Source organism: Ruditapes philippinarum, unplaced genomic scaffold (genome assembly GCF_026571515.1).
Source record: "Ruditapes philippinarum isolate M1 unplaced genomic scaffold, ASM2657151v2 ctg2835_1_1_1_1, whole genome shotgun sequence".
Classification (NCBI taxonomy): Eukaryota; Metazoa; Mollusca; class Bivalvia; order Venerida; family Veneridae; genus Ruditapes; species Ruditapes philippinarum.
Genome location: NW_026854598.1, coordinates 210,599 through 230,665, shown reverse-complemented (window position 1 = coordinate 230,665; position 20,067 = coordinate 210,599). Strand labels below are relative to the sequence as shown.

The 20,067-nt window shown below is 30.6% G+C and overlaps 2 protein-coding genes across 2 annotated transcripts; both read left to right on the top strand.

The window, feature by feature from the left end:
- Positions 1–9,624: 9,624 nt before the first annotated feature.
- LOC132740538 (uncharacterized) lies at positions 9,625–15,868 on the top strand. The gene is made up of 5 exons (XM_060728459.1): positions 9,625–9,752; positions 12,136–12,201; positions 14,178–14,360; positions 15,147–15,287; positions 15,593–15,868. Exons 2-5 carry the CDS (start codon positions 12,136–12,138, stop codon positions 15,854–15,856), a joined length of 654 nt encoding a protein of 217 aa, XP_060584442.1. The 5' UTR covers positions 9,625–9,752; the 3' UTR covers positions 15,857–15,868.
- Positions 15,869–17,808: 1,940 nt separating this feature from the next.
- LOC132740537 (uncharacterized) lies at positions 17,809–19,857 on the top strand. Its single transcript, XM_060728458.1, has 3 exons — positions 17,809–18,075; positions 19,223–19,363; positions 19,613–19,857. The coding sequence occupies exons 1-3, from the start codon at positions 17,893–17,895 to the stop codon at positions 19,685–19,687; spliced, it is 399 nt and encodes a 132-aa protein (XP_060584441.1). The 5' UTR covers positions 17,809–17,892; the 3' UTR covers positions 19,688–19,857.
- The last annotated feature ends 210 nt before the right edge of the window (positions 19,858–20,067 follow it).

Sequence of the window (20,067 nt, the reverse complement as noted above, 5' to 3'; positions counted from 1 at the left end):
TAAACGTCACAATTATCCAATGAAATGCGACGTTACAAACGTTCAGTATTATGAGATTTAGTTTGCAATGCTAATGTGCATCTCTCTTTTTTACGCATAACATGCAAATATTGTTTGTTTCAAATCATAAAAGATCTACTATAACTTTGATTTTGTATAATATTAAAAGATATTATTTTACTTCATTTTTGGAAGCTAAAAGTAACACTGACACAGTATGTATTTCCCAAGCTGAGAAACATAACATTAAAACTTAATCCTTATTTATTAATTTCCTTGATTTCATTATCGCATTATTATTAGTTTATTGAACGGTGTCTTCTATGCGTACGTAAAAGATGGAAAATGTCGATTCGAAATTGAATTTATCATGAACAATAAAATTAGAATAGAAAAAAAATGCACCAAGTAACATGAATTACAATACAGGAACGTGAGTATTGAAGAACCTTGACATTATTGTGGACAATAACACATAATTGAAAAGATCGTCTGCAGAGTTCGTTTTCCATCTAAATTCTTTTGATCAAATGATTTATCAAAGAAATAAGATAATTAATCGTATCAAAAGCTAAAGCCCGCATAAAAAAACATTAAATGTCGTTAATTTTTTGTCAGTCTGAATTGTATCTAATGTGAAATTATCTAAGCGATCGACATTTTATCAAAAAGGCTATATAACGTATAATTACTTCCATGAAAATGTGATTCTTAGATATGACTGTATATCATACCACCTTGATGAAGATGTACATTGCAAATATCACACCTTTTAAAAAATCTATAGTGAGTAAGAGTTAGTGTGCTATAAGAAAATCTGTACAAACAATCTTATGAATTATTCCTAATTAGGTTCAAATTACAGTCGCAACAGTTTTTAAGAACTCACATTAAATGTCAATGCGTTATACCTTTAAAAAAACACGAAATTGGCAAAATATAAGTCATTGTGCTCTTATTAAAAGAATCCAACGCCTTATATTTAGTTTCTCGACTGATTAATATATTGTTATATCAATACAATCAGATATGCATTTTATTTTTCGTACACATGCATTTTTACAAATATAATTGAGTTTTGTTTGGCTGAGTGCAGTTACAAAAAAGGAAGTAAAATAATAGAACTCGTAATTGTAAAAAAATAATATCAGTAAATACTCGACTGTTATTTTTTTATTAAACCATACCTTTAATGTGTTCTGTGACGATATCGAGGTATTTTCTTTGTCAGGACTTGCAATAATCATACAGAAAATTTAATTTAAAATACCTGTAAATTGATTGATATGTTGACAGTTAGAAAGGAAAACTTGTATACAGTTTTCTTTGTAATGCCTGATTGTCATGTAAGTCATGTTCTAAGGTTACTTTAGCTATAAACGTTATATAAAATGAGTGCTTTTTTAAAAACTTCACAAACTTCACGTTAAGATTTACCTCTTGCATAGAAGAATGAGTGTCAAGACAGTGTTGTACATGTATATCTTTTATTGTCTCTAAATTATATCACTTATATAAATTGTATCTATAAAAATTGATGATTGTAATATTTATTATTATTTAATCATTTTACTCATTGCAAACGTAGAAGATGAAAAATGTCGATGTGGAATTGAATAAGTCATGGACATGAAGTATAGAAATAAATTATTTTCCAACTAAAATATAATAAAGCGTACCTAGTGACAATGCATTGTTTTGGGAAAAAGAGTATTTAAGAACATTGTAGTCTTGTGTGAAATAGCATGTAATTGAGGAAATGTATTACTGTATTTTAAGAAAAACAAGAAAAACTGTACTGATTTAGTTATAAAACACTAATGTAACATATTCTAAAATATACAATGGCTAGTACTAATCAGTGTACCTGGTAAAAGGTCAATGCATGTTTATGATCTCCGTCACAAAAATGGAAGTTACAGATACAGTGAAACCAATGAGTAAAAGCTCTATTACATCAGTAGAAAGTAAATGTGTCCAAAATATGAAAAGACGTCTTTTTTTGATAAATGTATATAACTTTTTATAAATCAATGAAGTAACTAAATTTAAGGCATTTGATTCATGTAACAAGTACGATTTACGTAAATATACCTTTCCCATTTTGTGCTTGTTAAATGTTTTACGCATTTACATTTAATGTGAATTCTTAAAAAATGTGACGACTTTAAGTTTAATCTAATTAGGTATCATTCAAAATATTATTTTATATATCAATTTCCTTAAAGTACACTAATTCTTATTCTTTAAAACTATTATGCGATTTTAAAAAGGTAGTTATATTGGGATTTACATAAATATCAGAGTATACATAAGTCATATTTAAGATTCTAAAAATGATATTTATCATGGAAGTTATTTTAAGTTCGTTAACCGTGATAAAATGTCAACTGCTTAAAAAGTTCTCATCAGACTGGCTTAATTTTAACTAGATACTTTTATTAGATGGTTTAAAACGTTATATTGTAAGATATTTCTGAATTATACTCACACAGATAACGGACACAGTTAATGCACTAAAAGAAACTTAAAAATGCTCAACCCCCACATCTTATACCAAAAATTATAAATCTTATAAGTAGCTTACTTATGTAATTATCTGTAATTCATTATTGCATAAATGTTATTGGTTCAATCTATTATGAAATGGCGCTTGTCGTTAAGTATATTTACAAAATTAAATTGAGCTTGTTGTCTCATTTTAAAATCAAAAAGTTAGTTTGAGCATAGCAATTAACTTATATTGCAATCACTATATATCTCTGTATCATTACACTAGCAGATTGTATATCTTTCATTGTCTCTGTAAAAGTTTGAGTTATTTTTCTGACATTGTTGTCCGACATAAATTCATTTTCTCTGAAGAAAATTATAAAGGTGACAGTGTAGACTTTGTCAATGGCAATACTTCGTTTGTGAAGTTTAAATTTCATTTTTAGTTTTGTTAAATCGCAGCAACATATGTCAAAGCTGTAGGGAGCTACAGCTGTAGTACAAATTTTCCCTTGCTTCATTTTAAGAGTTGTTATATTTTATAGTATTTAAAGATCATTGATCTATATACTTGAAGTGTTGAAGATTAAGAACCGCTCCAGCCGGTGGAAAGAACAACAGGGATGTTCTGACATGACAAAACCCGAGTCGTCTTTTAACACTTTGTTTTAATTACCATTTCTTTTGAATAATTTTCCGTTTCATTCTATATTAAATCTATTAACATGCAGCTTGCCAGCTTCTTTTGCAGAACAAAATTTTTTATTGCCGGTTTTCTGTCACAATTTGAAGCAGGTTATAAGTTCATTCCTTAAACCAGACAAATACAGATTCTGACAAAACGTTTTCTTTTTCTAATTCAGAATAAGTATTGCATAAATAGATTTGAAAAAATATTTACAAATCATTATTACTCTATCAAACATGAAAAAATTATTGTCCAGTCGCATCATGAATACCAAGACTCACGTAAAGCATTCACGTCTTTGAAAGAAGACGTCGAACAATGCAATGATACTTCAAGCATTTCCAAAAATTATTTAAAAGCCTATTTTTATTAATTGCGATTCTATGATCCACCGAAATATTGTGACAAAGGTTATAAGCATATTTAAAAAATGGTGTATGGTACTGACTTTTCTGATACTATTTAACAACATAACAAAGTTTATGGTCCAAATTCATATAGACTAGATGTTAAATCACTTTATTATAACATTGTTCTTTGACAAGGTAAAGTCATGATATTCTTTCCAAACCACAACCAGGTTAGGAAACAAATTTTAAGAATTTTCTAAAATGCTGCTCTGGTGAATCCATAAAACAGAAATATTTAGATCTCTTATTCCATGACTTCCTTTTGGTTCAATTATAAGAAAACAACAAAAACAACAATTGATGTTACTGACGTCATTTTTCAACCGGTGTCAGCCGCTTTGTTTTACTTTTTTTGGCATTGTTACTGTATCCATTAGCGCTGTCATCGTTATAAGCATGTAAGTATTAAGCTCAATAACATTTTTTATTCCCGTGATGTCATTTATTAAACATAGGGACTATGTTTCTTCGCAGATTGATCTAACCGCATAATAAATGTCACAACTGATAAAATATTTATATCAATGAATAATTTTAATTGTGTCATCTATTTTAGGAAGTTTATTCAAACGAGCATTAATTGAACTTGGCCTTTTTCTAAAAAGAAGGCTAACTCATGATGGACTTTAGTACGATAATGTCTTTTTGACTCAAAGGATAAACCAAGTTTTTTCTTTTGCAAATTTTTATTGAACAGATAAAAGGTTAAAGATGCTGAAACGCAAATATCTTAAAGAAGTCAATACATCAAAAAGGTCACAATTTATGTCTGTGTGTGCGACATGTTAACGAAACGTATTTGCTAAATTAATCGTAGTTTAATTTTCAAGATTGAAAGAGTTTGAACTGTTGATTACCGCTATCTGAACGCATTATGTAATAAATGACCCACAGCAAGAAAATTACATAAATGTTTTTTTTTATTTCTTAAATGTGCTAATCTTTGTTCGCTGAAATGACTAAAATCATGTTAAGGTAAAATAAATATTACTACACAGTTTTTATTCTCCCTGTATATCTATAGAAAATTTAAATGTGTAAATGTAGGAATTTTAGCAATAAGTACAGTTAAAGTGATATAATATTTTGAGTGAAAGTTAAACTATCGCTTTGTTTGTAACCTTTATTACAAATTACTTCAAATTCAGCGCTGTAATATTATTCAAATAATAAGCATCTCAATACATATAAAATACAACATCATATGATTCATATCATTATAAAAACCATTGTGGCATTCCTATAGAAATAATTTGATAATATATTAGAAAACATCCTGCCGTGGTTGGTATTCAAACTCGTAACCTCCTGCTTTCAAACATCAACACAATAGACCATTGAGCCCCTATCGCTGTTTTAAGAGGTTGTTCCCATGGTTATGAAGGTAGGAATGCCCTCAATCGTAACAAGAAAAATCACATTTATATTTGAGGCCCAAATGCCTTTAAATAATAATTATATGTCATTTGATTCATGCGTGATTTGTATGAAATTTATTTCACAGTCTTTGCTCAAGGCATTTTTTTGTGAATATTAAAACAAATTATTGAACACTAATTGAACTTATAAACTGAACTGATAAACATCAACAGCTATTAGAAAAAAAAATGTAACAATATGCAAACGTTTAAAGGCTTGACTTTGTGTTTGATAAAATTTAAATGACCGGTCCTTGTTCTTCTCGTTTAAGGTACAATGTGCTATTAATATGCCATGTCGCCATGTCCCTTGTCCTATATCATACCGTTGTCTCCCTATCGTCGCATGGCTCGTTGTTGCGAGCATCAAAGGGCCAATAAACTCATTGACAATCGACAATGTGGCATCTCGACAACACGCCGCGAGATGACATGTTTCGCTAGCGCCATAACGATAAGCGATAACGCGCCATTAAGCGCTTTGTCGTAATGTCGTCAGCGACAACACGACGCGCAAAAGTGATAAAATCAGCCACCTTAACTTATGTGAAGTCAAAACATGTTTTTTCTTATTTCTACAAAGAGACTTGTAACAATTATAAATGTTCTCAAATTTCAATATTACAAGAGTATATCTTAAACGATTTATATGTAACTTGGACATATTTTTTGATACATTGTATTTCAGAATGTAAAAGACCTAAAACTAGAAACAGATTAAAGATTACAGATACATGGTATCTACGAAAATAAATTAATTTTGTAGTTCTTTTATGAACATTTATTACACGCACTGTAATAAAATAGAACAGTATTACGTATAAAGATCTTTAAATGGAAATTTCTTGTGTATTTCCGCACAAATTGGTATGTTACTGCATTTGATCATTGTATTCCTATCAATTTATAAATAAAAGTCAAAACTACTTATTTTACTAATTGTTTAAAACTATTTGCTACATAAATTTTCATAGAACAAATCAAATTTGTTTTATATCATCGACCATATACATGTATATTCTGCTATGTTCTGTTCATCACATTATTAATAGATAATATCTTGGCACAGCTTTAAAATTATTTCAATACTTAGCCGTTAAATTGACTATCAAGACTTTTTTCCAGTTTTTAATAGCGTTACGAATAACGTACGTTACATTGAAGAAAAAGAAGTATTAGATTTAGAATATTAATATTATTAAAAGTGGTTAAACAAATTACCACTAACAATTACAATTAATCTTGAGTAACAGTTATTGTCAAAGATCAACTTATCTACATTTGAAGCACATATGTTCTGCACATAGTTCGCCTGGATTAGTTGGTCTTATAAATGTTAACTGCATGTATGAATTAAGACTAAAAAATAAAAAGAATACTAAATTTAACTTTCGCGTTTTACTCCATAAAAAAACACAAGAAAAAAAACTGGCCTCTGGTTTACTTTGTAACAAAATACCAAATAATTTCTTTGTGCTGACCGTTGATTGACCAGAAGATAGTGAAGAAAATATTTCCGCCCGAACATTAAATTGTTATTGCATGAACAAAGTCATAAACTATCTCATAAAAAACCCTTTTAATAAACAAACGTGACTGTGATATCAATTATTTAATCTAAATAATTTTCAGAAGCATTCCTTTTAGGTTCAAACCAGTTATTGTACGAAATAGTGAAATAAACACGTGTATACTGCGTGTCACGTCACAAAAAACCTGATCTACATGAACCCTTGTTTAATTATATAAGGCATTTGTTTAATGTCCACAAATGAGTAGCACGTAATAAAATACTATAATTTGATTGTCAAATTGATAAGAACCTTCTTGAACTAAAACAATATGTAATCATACACCGCCAGAGAAACGTGTTATTTACCACTCTATGAACCATTAACCACTATATGAACCGTATTAAGATTATTTTCAATTCTCATTCAAAAATCGAATAATTTCATACATGTGCTTCTTGGGAGATCATAGATAGATCTATATGACACGTTATTTCAGTCTCAGTACTAGCCAATTTTCCCGCCAATTATTTAATTATCAGTTTGTCTCCTCTTGATAAGTTTGATTTGGGAAGCATCCTCTTTGATCTTAACTGCAACCTGTGTATGAACTTGGTTATTTCAGTCTTTGCAGGTATGATCAGGTGATATTATCTTACCACTTGGCTAAATAGGGATATCATTACATTAGTTATTCAACGTTTGCTAGTTCGGTCCTCTGGTAAGACGTAATATCTCCACGAAAATAATATTGAATCTATTATTAATAGTCATTTGCCTTTCACCAATAATTTAGATATCATGTGGTATGAGAAGTCGGTCACATGCAAAGAAATTTGTCATAACTGGTTAAATATCAAGGAAAGTCGGTTAGGTATGAACAACAACACACGCACAAAAAAAAACAAAAAAAAAACAAAAAAAAAAACAAGCAAACATTAATCTGGATCTTTATTGATGACAAATTGACAAGGACATAACCGGTTTTATTTTGATATTCCGATGATGCAGAAGACTTGCTTAATAAATACCGTTTTAAACATTTGACTGTTACCGTGAACCTCCGGGTTGCGATCACTATGTTGCTCTCTGCACATTGTCTGATAATGGTTATACATGTAATTTGTACCACAGTGTTTTACATATTGTTTAGCAGTCGACGTATATTTGAACTTTGCACAGAGTGTCATGGTGGAAAGAACAATTAAATATGTAATTGATAAAACTGAACTTGAAGTAGCATGTTTATACAAGTTTGAAATAAATTTATTAATCAGACAAGCCACACAAACACGAACATTTAGTAATTTAATTTAATTGCAAACGTTTCGGCTATATGCCTTCATCAGTGCAAAACATAATAAAATTACCGGAAGCGACGTCATAACGGAACACGTGTTAAACGCGCGAAAAACGTTATGGCGTTTAGCGGCAAAACTATGATAACATGTAGAAACAAATATTTATGCTATAAATAAAGCTGGTACATGAATTAAAATGGATCAACAGTGATACAGATGTCTATTAGACAGTGTTAATAAAAATAAGATAATAGACAAACATATTAATATTCATGTAACCTATTATAAATCAAACAATACTTTATTATTTAGTCCATTTGGAATCATAGTATTTAATTTATGGATCCAAAAAGATTCTTTTACATAACCGGTCCATGTTGTTGTCTATAATTTCTATAGGTAAAAATGAAAAAATCTGACAATGAACACTTATTATCGTTTGATCCGAAATGGATCGCAACATGTGAAACTGGATTAACGTCACAATTTCTTATATCAAATCTATGTTTATTCATTCTGCATGATACATTTTGATTAGTCTGACCTACGTATTGCTTTTTACAGCCTTTACATGTAATGAGGTAAATTAACATTACGCGTAGTACAATTAACATCATTGTGTAAATCAAAAGAACTACCTGTTATGCTGCTATTAAATTGGGAACCAACAATTATATTGTTACAATGTGAACATCTACTTCGTAAACATTGGCTAGATAAAAATGTGCGATCAAGTAAAGCACTTCTCATAAGATAATCTCGAATGTTTTTAGGACGTCTATATGCTAAAATAGGTTTGAACTCGGTATGTATATTTTTAATGCTTACCTTATCAGACAAAAGTAATAGATCCCAATATTTATGTAAGATTTCACCAATATTAGGCAGAGATGTATTAAAACATACAGTAAAAGGTATTATTGAACTAGTATTTTAAACGACAGGACTTAGAGCATCATTTTGGGACATGCCTTCAATTTTAGAAAACGCTTTCTAAATAATAGATTTAGGATAATTTCTATCAGAAAAATATCTATTTAACGTATCTAAAGACTTTTTTTTTTTTTAAATAAATTTATTGAAATTTGTGCAAGATAACAGTTGATCCAAATTGGTCTTGATCCTAAAATTGACCCGATATTTATTTTATTAACAGTGTAACAGAGAAAATAAATTCAGGATCATTTAATCATGATCTTTTCTCAGTAAACACGGGGCAAGAAAATGAGGTGGTTTTGACCCCTGGTATTGCTTTAAGTTTGCACATTTAACACCCGAAGTAAGCCAACTTTATTTTTACTGATTCGACACAATGCGATCTAAACTGCGTTGATGCGCCGTAAAACAAATAAAATAGTTATGAAGTTGACATTTACATTCAACTTTAAAATGTGACCCTAAACTTAAAATAAATGACCCCTTTCTTACGCTCAGCACATTGTCTCATAATGTATACAGTTTGTATTTAAAAAAAGCCCTAACTTTTCAGCAGTCACATGTACAAAGTTATGTAACGAACACAAACATGTAATGGGCATTCCAGTATTTGTGTCTGAGAGATGGCTTTTTTTCCATTGTTCTTTTTAGCCCAACTAAACATTTTAGCCAGACAAAACCTTTACGGAATGAAATAGAACCAAAGAAAATTTTGTGCAGACTATAGTTCACATAGCCACATTAAAATTTATTATAATTTCAAAATAGCCACGGACACACTGACTGACAAAATATGCCACTCCTTTAGGCCCACTCCTGTTTTACGTCACATATTGAAAAATAAGATTGCTCGCAGGCTTTGTATAATTAAAAATTGTTGTCAACAGGTTACACACAAAATAGATTAATAAATTGAAAAGTCAGTCGGTTTAGGAGAAACCATCATAAAACACCATAACTTCACAGCAAATACAGTTAACTGGACGGAAATAAAGGTAATGTGATACTTTTAAATCATTCGCTTATTTAAAGAAATTTAAATTTATTTCAGGTAAATAAATGGACATTTATTTTTGTTTTTATAATTTTTCTGCTTTTCAAGGTTTTGACAAAAGTGAAAAGGTAACATATTTATCAGTTTTGTTTTAAGATAATATGCAACTTTAATTGTATACGATTATTTTGGGGAAGGGATAAACAACACTTAAAACATTGGCACCACAATAAGACTTATACACAGAATATTAAACATTTTAGAAAACAGATAAAGATATTAAAAATGTGAATTCTAAATTTAAACGGTTTGTGTACTAATGCTTAATATTAATGTAAGTAGTTATAATATTGATTAAACAATACATGCATTAAAATGTATTTCATCACATAGTCGTGCCGCTTTTGAGTAAAAATGGTAATATACGGTCGTGTATATATTTTGACGTGGCGTTATTTGCGTTATAAAAACAAAACAATTTTTGTTCACTGTAAATATATTTTATCTGGATATGTGATAAATAGAATGTAACAGTCTGAATGTTATATTTGTATGTAATTCAACTCGTTAAATAAAATAATGCTATGCACGTCAGAGTCTACCATCAATATAATTAGTATTATATAACAGGTGAAAAATCATGTAACCTTCAATGTGACACGCAAGTGTCATTCCATGAAAAGCGGCATATGGTCCCGAAGTAAAAAAATGAGTATGCCCTAAACGAGAAAACAATTGGCGAAACTAAATTAAATGGAATTTTGAAAGGGGATCAGAGATTATGAAGCCTGCATATCATATATAAAACGTCAAAAGACAAATTTAAAAAGCACGCGACATATTCTAAGTGTGATTCAACAGTATTCAAGGTAGGAATACTGGAACCACCAAACAAGAAAATAGCCGAATAGAAAGAACTAAGTTATCACAAGCAGAACAATAATGATGTGCTGAACTATCTATAAGGATCGGAAATATAACTTCTCAGATTGAATGTACGGGGCGACTTTTTAAAGCCTCCACAATACCAAACCAACGCTGATGTGGCGATAAAATAGAGAAAATAAGAATCCCTAAGGATAGCCCAACACGGCAAAATTGAAAATTGTGCAGGCTCGGTTTGATTGAGCCTTTTCATGGACGGTACTGTCAACTGCAAGCTACCGTACACCCCTCTAGCACCAGCTTAAGCAGAATTCTTCATTTAACATGAACTGGTACAATTTTGAATTTAAAAACATCCGCAGATGTGTTCATATGGCGGTTATCATAGAACCTTCAATGGGACACGCAAGTGTCATTCCATGAAAAGCTGCATATGGTCCCCAAGTAAAATAATGTGTGTGCCCTACACGAGAAAACAATGAGCGAAACTAAATAAAATGGAATTTTGGAAGGGGATCAGAGGTTATGAAGCCTGCATATCACATATAAGACGTTAAAAGACAAATTAAAAAAGCAGGCCACATATTCTTAGGGTGATTCTACACCTAAGGATCGCCTAAGGGTGATCGTAAACTCGATTGGACGTTCAATTGTTACTCAAGTATTGGGTAGAAATTCTCTTCATTTTTTTAATCAGAAACATTAATATTGTGAAATAAATAATAAAATTTCTTAAATAAATGTCCACTGTAAACTTAAATTTAATAAAAGATATCCTTCCAAATATGCGAAAATTGTGTTGTTAATTGACAACTCTGGTTAGCGTTATAACAAGGCAATTAATAGTTGTATGCAATAAATAATAACGTTAACAATGTCGTGGCTTATATTTATCTTCAACATTACAAATGTGTTGCCGAAATTATTCCGAGGTGCTTCTAAAACGGGCCGAGATTTATTCAGATTTAATTCTAAACAGTTTTGAAGGGCTAATTACTTTTAAATATGTAAGATGTAATAGATTACTTAGACCCCTTAATAATTAATATATATGTGATATTTTCAAGATACATTCCCCGCGTTTCTTGTGCTTATCAATTCTGTGTATCAAAACATGAAACGAAAATCCATCGTTAACGGTGTAATTCTAATAAATTAGTTTCCGCCTTCAGTCCCGTGACTAAAATTGGTATGCATCTTTAAAGTCCTGAGAAATCTTTGGAGTAACTGACTACTGGATCGGAAGAATAACCGACTACTTGAGTACTGGAATAGGCGTTTTAAAACCTAAAAATACTGTATTGAACCTACACCCATTCAATATCCCTTACATGTATTGTATTGATTTTATTATTTTTTGTGAGTTAGCCTTTTAATCAAGAGTTTATAAAGGTTTAGTCCGTCTAATAAATTTTGGGTTTAATTTATAATACAAAATAACAGGAGATCATACTTTTAAACTAACACTTCATTTTCATATTCACTTGATTTTTTTTCAGATGAATATTAAACTAGTTGTGGTAGTTGCTCTAAGTTTAGTGATACTTGTTTCAGCAAAGCCAAATGTAAGTATTATCATTTTATGTTTTTACTTTGCCTCAAATTACATATAAACTAGTCTTAAAATAAGCTATTCACGTGACAGCGTCATTTTAAATTGTTTGTATTAAAACATAAAAACATGTTTATAAAAAGAGTACTTATAAGTTTCAAACAGCACGCTACTTAAATATTGTCATAGTTTGAATTGATCTGGTATTGTAATAAATTATCTTAACACGTTCACCCTTCTTTTGTCTTAACTTTATTTTGAATGTTTTACAATGGTAGGATACTACAATAAAACTCTCAATCGGACTTTCTTTGTGTCGACTCGAAGAATACTTTTTATTTTAAGAAATCGTTTGAAAATTAAAATATAATGAAGCGCATCAATGATTGGCTTTAGAACTTGATATAATAATAATAATAATAATAATAATAATAATAATAATAATAATAATAATAATAATTATAATAATAATAAAAAACGCTTAAAGTTTAACTGTCTGGTTTATGCCTAAAACGGGATAAATTTCGATTGGGAGTCCAAAATGGGAGCATTTAAGAAAAAAATCTATCCCGTTTTCAGGACTAAACTACAAAAAAACCTATCCAATTGGAAGCATTTTGCAGTGCGCGATGACGTAGTATCCTACCATTGTATTATTGAAAAAAATTTCCATTTGTTCAAGGAAAATCTATATAATTTTCGAAGGACTGCCACAAAAACATTTTCCTCTGCAAGCATTACTTGTTTTGAAAAGACAACAAACATTTTTTATGCGCAAAATAACAAATTACAAATTTCCGACAATATGCGCCAGAACACGAAAAAGTTTTGTTGAAATCTCTCACAAAAATGTCGAAAAATGTAAAAATTTGTAAACATGCCCGCTTATCTAAATTAAATACTCTTGTAATCAGACTATTCATTTGGAAAATTTGGCTTTTATATTTTAACTTGGTTACAATTGATGAAGACAGATATCGGTTAGTTCGTAATGCACATAATAAATCGTCAAAACAATTAGGCAAATTATTGTCATTTTTGTAGGGGTGTCATCGATTCAATCGATATCTGTGTATCAACGATCTTTGTTATCCGATTCGATATCGATTCCATTTTTTAAAAATCGGATATCGAATGCACATATATTTCTAGCTAAACAGACTTCAGTGAACAGGTTTTATAGAACTGATAGACCTGTTTACTGTCGCAAAACGTCAAAATAAAAGCGACATATAAAGTTATGGAAGCCAGACACATTTTTTTTCTAAAACAAAAATGGAAATCAATGCCAAAGTTACCTCCCAGTTTCTCAAACGAATGCTGCCGAATTTCGTTGTAATCTCGCACGTCTGCTAAGTGGATGTCAAGACCCCTCAATTCAGATTTTAAAAAGGGAAAATGCAAAGAAAAAATTGTCAGTGTTTCTTTGTAAAAATTATGATTACAAAATGTTAAACTTTAATAATTATTCAGGTTCTAAACACTATAATTTGCCAATTAAAAACGGTTTAATTGGAACGGCAAGGACGGGATTTAGCATGATCGGTAACTACGTTATAGCAACAACAACAACTAAAGTAAAATGGAAAAGACTTTAAACTTTATAGTTACTAGTCATTAGTTTTCATTTATAGCTATATGATAAAAAAACAACAAATTGTTCAGTTTTCATAGTTTATCTTTTTTGCATTTGTCTTAATATAACTGCTTTGTCATTGTCCTTAGGAAACATTAAAAAAGACTTGAAAGCTAAAATTAAGCCTGGCAATCGATATAACGCTGTATCGCCGATAATTCATTACCGATATATCGATACAAAAATCCTTATCGATGACACGTTGCTTAGGGGTTTAAGCAACGCTGACAAAATAATGATTTAAAATGATAATTGGATTATTGCTAACTTGATCGTATTGATGCATAGCCATTATATGTGTATAATATATGTATTTTTGTTCATATATATCGTAAATTGTTCTAAAATAACAGAAAAAGGGAAAGAAGAACGACAAGAGCCTCCTTGAGCAGTATATTGAACTCTGTGAAGGTCTTCAAGATGGAGAAATAGAAAACACTGAAGCAGAATATGATGATGTGTTTACACAATTTAACACGACATGTACCGACATATTAGCGTACTCAGAGGAAGCACAGGCCATCGAAACACTTGCGGTATTTGTACTTTTAGCTTTTGTCGTATCTCGGTACAAGCACTATGAATTACATAATATTCATTATATGAGCCGCGCCATGACAAAACCAACATAGTGCGTTTGCGACCAGCATGGATCAAGACCAGCCTGCGCATCCGCGCGGTATGATCAGAATACCATGCTGTTTGCTATCAGCTTCTCTACTTGTAAAATGCTTTTGTAAACGAACAGTATTGATCCTGATCGAACAGACTGGTCTGGATCCATGCTGGTCGCTAATGCACTATCTTGATTTGTCATGGCGCGGCTCATATATTCGTGACAGAATTGACTTATCTTTAAATGGAAAATACGAAAAGGGAGCACGTTGCACCGCTTGTTTTAATTTGATATTACCAATACAAAAGTTTCTCCTTTAATCTATATCCTTTAATATACATTTTTGTCAAAAGTTGATCTTGACGTTTTCTTACATTTTTCCGCACTAGGTCACAATATCTCGTTTATGTCTGCATGAAATTCAAACTCGTGTATCATAATTATTATCATTAAACAAACTTCATTTTGCCGACCAGTTCTTGGCAGGTTTGAGAAAAATAAGAATTCTAGCATTCACTTTGCAAAGTACTTTATCAGGTGTATTAGTTGCTAGCTGTAATAGTATAACACGATGAAAAGAAATCAGTGATTTAATATATTAGATATCAGTATATGTATACGAGTTAAAGATAAAATTATTTAAAATAGTTCTGTTTCACCATTATGTGATATGATAAACAGTCTTCATTTTACTGATTTTTTACAGAAAGAAAGTAATAAAAGCGGTAAAAAGGGAGGCAAAAAGGGAGGGAAAGGAAAAGGCGGGAAGAAAAATAAAGAAAACAAGGCAGTGGAGAGATTAATGGCAATTTGTATCTCCATTGGAGTTCAAAATTATCTTGAATCCGTAAGTATCAATATCTACATAGTTACTTATAACAAGGATTATAGACATCACGCTAGCTAGTTGTTCTAATTTCCTTTTTTTTATGCGAAACAAACTGTTTATTATAAATTAAAGTTTTGTTTCTTTGTTTTGACTAGCTTAATGAAATCAATGTAGAAATTCTTCATTCAATAAAACGATGTTCACAGTCCAGAATTTTGTTTCCTCCACTGCATTCCGTGTTTTTTTTAAATAAGCATACTTTACTGTTTAGTTTGTATTGTTTCTTTTTAAATAGTTTAATTGTATTGCTTATTCAATTCTAGTTTCCAGATGACACTCCGAATGAGCTTAAAGACATATATGTAAATGATACTTACCCAATATGCCAAGAGGCATATGAGATCAAAACAGGTGGATTTGAAGTTGGGTTCATCAAACTATGCAAAACTTTTGATGATGGTAAAATTAAAAACACGAACCCAAAATACCAACTTTGGTTTGACTGGATTGAACCTGTATGTGAAAGTTATAACGTGACAACAGAAGAAGATGGTATAGAGAGTGATGCTGAAGTAAGCATATATTGATCATATTGATGATAATTATTAAGTTGTCATTTTTGTTTTACAATTTTGCAATGCTGTTTAGCCTGTTATCCGTCAATATTTTTGTTTGTTTGTTTGTTTCATTTTCCGCCTTTCTCCAACAGTATTTCAGTCATATAGGCGGGTAGTTTTCTAACCATCGCTCCTGGAGAGTTACACCATTACCAGACTACCTTCCTCCACGCTATACTACCAAAGCATCTCCCGGGGATAGAACCCACGCCAGAGAGGTAACTGGATTAGAAATCATCGACACTAACCCCACGACCACGGAGGCGGTTATCCGTCAATATATTTCTTTGCAGAGCTTTAAACATTTATAACATCTCCTCAAAGACTGATGATACAATTTTTTGTTTTCTTTCAGATAATGCCCCCCATAGACTAAAAAGAAAAAGGGACAGCAAGAAAGGCAGGTTGCGGAGTCGGAATGTTGCGGCTAAGTTATGATCTGTCCCCAAATCCTGTTATTAAGTTGCAAAGCAGACAAGTATGTTATATGCCCAATTTAAGTTGCAGTAGAGCATTTACTGTATTCAACTCTGAAACAAAAAAATAAAAAATACCCGAATATCTTTTTTTAAAATGCATTTAAAAAAAAATTCATGTAACATTTTTCTGATTTCAGTATTATCATACTATTTCAATACTCCGGGGGAAAGGTTTTGAGTAATGTCTAGCTTTAAGTTTAATTGCAAATAAAGCCAGTTTTTAACTTCATTTCGTACTTTAATTAATTACAAATAACCTTTAGTATTTGCTGTTTCTCAAAATGGCGCCTTAGTTAACTTGTGCCATTCCAATGGATACAGTTTGCTATTTATGAGTAAAGGCCTTGACGTCTTTTTTGTTTTATATAGCAATTATTCCTGTGTCCATGGTAAACAACACCCTATCCGCACGCACACGCACATGCACACAAACACATTTGATAATAAGCTTACACGTTACACATTTGAAACCTGATAAAGACATTAGTAAAACATATATGGACGTATTTTATTTTTGTTTTAAAAATTGAAGAGGAAATTGTTTTTACGTGCATCTAAAGGCACATTATGCCTCAGAAACAAAAAACGGCAGTCATTAAAAAGGGAAATTATAAACTTTATAACATTACATATATACAATGGTTGAAAAGCATGTTAGATACTTAATACCTTGATAAAGAAGAACTGAATGCGAGGTTATTTTTCATAAAAATATCAAAATGTTAACAAAGTACTAGTAGTATTTTGACTTAACTCAATATAAAATACTACCTGCAAACGTCTTTCGATTTAAAGCACAATATGCCTAAGAAATAAATAATGTTATATATTTTTTAGAAAGGGCTGACTTGAATTTAACAACGTTTAAATGATGGTTTTAAAGTAAGATGCTTGTTACCTGAAGAAATAAATGATAAATTAATAAAATAGCGAAATGTAAGCAAAGTAGTATTTTGACTTCCATACAACACACTTAACCTCAATAACTGTACTAATTGCCAAAAAGCAACAAAAGAAAAAGGATGTTCAAGTACTTGGTCACTAAGTATTTTTTTGGAAAATATAAAGTAATATAATAGTTATGATTGAAAAGCATTTCTAAGGCATAATGATCCTTTAAGCAGTATGTGGTTGTCTGTAGTGCTTTTAAAATAAGTTTTAGGACCGGCATTTCATTGAGCAGACCAGGTCAGGTCAAAATTGGAGTAAACAGCTTACGTCTTACACGTCAATCGTTAATATTTCAAGCCAATTATTGATTCTCCTTAATCAAATGTACAATTAATAATATGAATATTCAGTCATTTTACTTTTAGCGTAATTTACTCTTTGTATTTATTATATATTAAATTAATAAGTTCACATTTGAAAATTAAGCTGTTAATAATATCAAAATCAGAGATATTAATATTTCAATAAGTAGCAATACTAAAATGTACCTTAAAGAAGTCTATCTTTTTTCAGCCTCAAAACTTTACATCTGAGAGATGGAGGATTTTGTCTGAGATTTTTAAAGGCATTTGTAGCATGGTACTCGGCGATGGGCCCGACAATGGCCTTTCTGTACTGTGCAACGGCCTTGACTCTGGTGATATAAAGGAAAACAAGAACAAAAAGTACAAAAAGCCGTTTAAAATGCTAGAGCCAGTATGTGAAGATATTCTAGAAGAAGAGAACAAGAAAGACGCTGTAAAACAAACAGCTAAACAGGTAAAACTATTCTTTGACATGATCAAGATATCATATCATTTTTTTTTAATATAGGACTAAATGTTTAGAAAGAATGGTTGCTGACAAACGTAATAGTATATACACTTCGATAATCCGAAAATTCCTCATACCTTATCTAAATTAGAATCAGAATCGTTGTCAGTTTATATTTGTAGGATTATACAAGAAGCCTAAATAAATGAATGTTATATTAACTTGATGTTTCATTCCACCTATTTTGCTCCCTCAAATGGCAGACTCTAGCATGTCAAATGTATAATTGATGATCGTACGGATACAATAGCTTTAAGTAGTATGACTGTTAATTTTGTTTTTTATTTTATTTATTATATTGTATTTGTTGGTCCGACGAAGCGCGTCTGTAGCTGTCATTACATTGCATTGGATGAAATATAATTTTAGCATGAAGATATGCATAATTAATGTAAATTCTCATACAATGGCTATTTTAGTTTTCAAAAAAGCATGCTCTTTGATGTTTTATATTTTGGTCTCAATAAAATTAAAATCTGCTTCCTATTAAAGGGAGACACAGGCAAAGTTTTCATTTTTTCGTTTTTCATACATTATTCTGTAAATGTCCTCAAAATGAATACACTAGGCAGTCACAGGAACAAAACCTTTTCTTCTTATAAAAATAAAATGGTGGTTTCCTAACTTGACCCACGTGGGTCAGGTTAGAGCGTTAATATTTCACAATAGTTGTCACAGTGAATTCTGGAAACGTTTAAGAACATGTCAAAAAAATGAATGATATAGGTTTGTTTCAATAATACAATATCCACAATATCTATTATTGTAACTTCCATGGCATGTTCAAGTCACTTGACTTGTTTTAAAAATACTCGGTGATTCTGTCGGCATCTAAATTTCAATCAACATATATAGATATATTTACGCTTGAAACCAAAATATATAGAATTTATACATAAATTTATGCTAACACTTTAACAAATGTCATTTAAGGGTGATTTGAGGACATAAGATAATTTTGATATTTTTGTCATTAATTTGCCTGAGTATCCATCCCTTTAACACTAGAATTCATGTTAACCTAAAAAAATCTGAACTTAAGACGGATTTTTTTTGCCTCTGCAGTTTAGTTATATCTTATTCTATTATTTAGGAGAACAAGAAGGGAGGTGGCAAAGAAGGAGAAGGTGGAAAAAAGGGAGGTAAGGGTGGTAAAAATAAAGATAAAATGGGAGAGGCTGTTATAAAGCTGAAAGAGTACTGTCAGTGGATAATGATGCACACGACAGTAGGGGTAAGATTAAAATATATCAATTCACAAGAACAAAATTATCATCATTATTTATTCAGACTTTATTTTTAAATGGTCTAACAAGGCATTCGCTTAAAATAAAGCGGTGAGTATCTTAATCGCAAAGACAATACTACCGAAATAAATATCAGAAGTGCCTATATTTTATAATGGTTAAAGAAGAAGAATATTAATATTTCATCAAAATATGTTAGTAACTATTACATTAGATTTGATTGTGTATTTTTGCAGCTTCCCGTGGACTTTCCCGTAAATTTGAGAGGCCTATTCATGAAAATGGAAAGTGTCTGTAAAGGTTTTTACTAATTCAAAGAACAGAAACAGAACATCGTGTACAGACGATTACTGAGGATTTGACAGAAAAAGCAACATTCAGAAAACTGTTTCTTGACTTTTGCTTGACATGTCTGAGAATAAAATGTAATCTAAATACAGATGCTAAAATAAAATGCAATACAAATAAATAAATATGTTAAAAATGTATGCATATGTATGCATATACTGTATAATGAAACGCAATTCTAACCCTTTAAGGCAACCCATCAGCAACAAGGTGGTAGAAGATACGTATTTGACAATATCAGACAACATTATATTTTATAGGGATGATTGCAACGATATAATGATTTTAATATGGACTAATCAATCATTCAATTTCGACTGAACAAGTCATGCCTATAGAGAAA

Excerpts from the sequence above, each read along its gene's own strand:
- LOC132740537 (XM_060728458.1), top strand. The coding sequence starts at position 17,893 with ATGGTACTCGGCGATGGGCCCGACAATGGCCTTTCTGTACTGTGCAAC. Across the intron at positions 18,076-19,222 it reads TAAAACAAACAGCTAAACAG|GAGAACAAGAAGGGAGGTGG; the intron begins GTAAAACTATTC and ends TCTATTATTTAG. Across the intron at positions 19,364-19,612 it reads TGATGCACACGACAGTAGGG|CTTCCCGTGGACTTTCCCGT; the intron begins GTAAGATTAAAA and ends GTATTTTTGCAG.
- LOC132740538 (XM_060728459.1), top strand. The coding sequence starts at position 12,136 with ATGAATATTAAACTAGTTGTGGTAGTTGCTCTAAGTTTAGTGATACTT. Across the intron at positions 14,361-15,146 it reads AGGCCATCGAAACACTTGCG|AAAGAAAGTAATAAAAGCGG; the intron begins GTATTTGTACTT and ends GATTTTTTACAG. Across the intron at positions 15,288-15,592 it reads TTCAAAATTATCTTGAATCC|TTTCCAGATGACACTCCGAA; the intron begins GTAAGTATCAAT and ends ATTCAATTCTAG.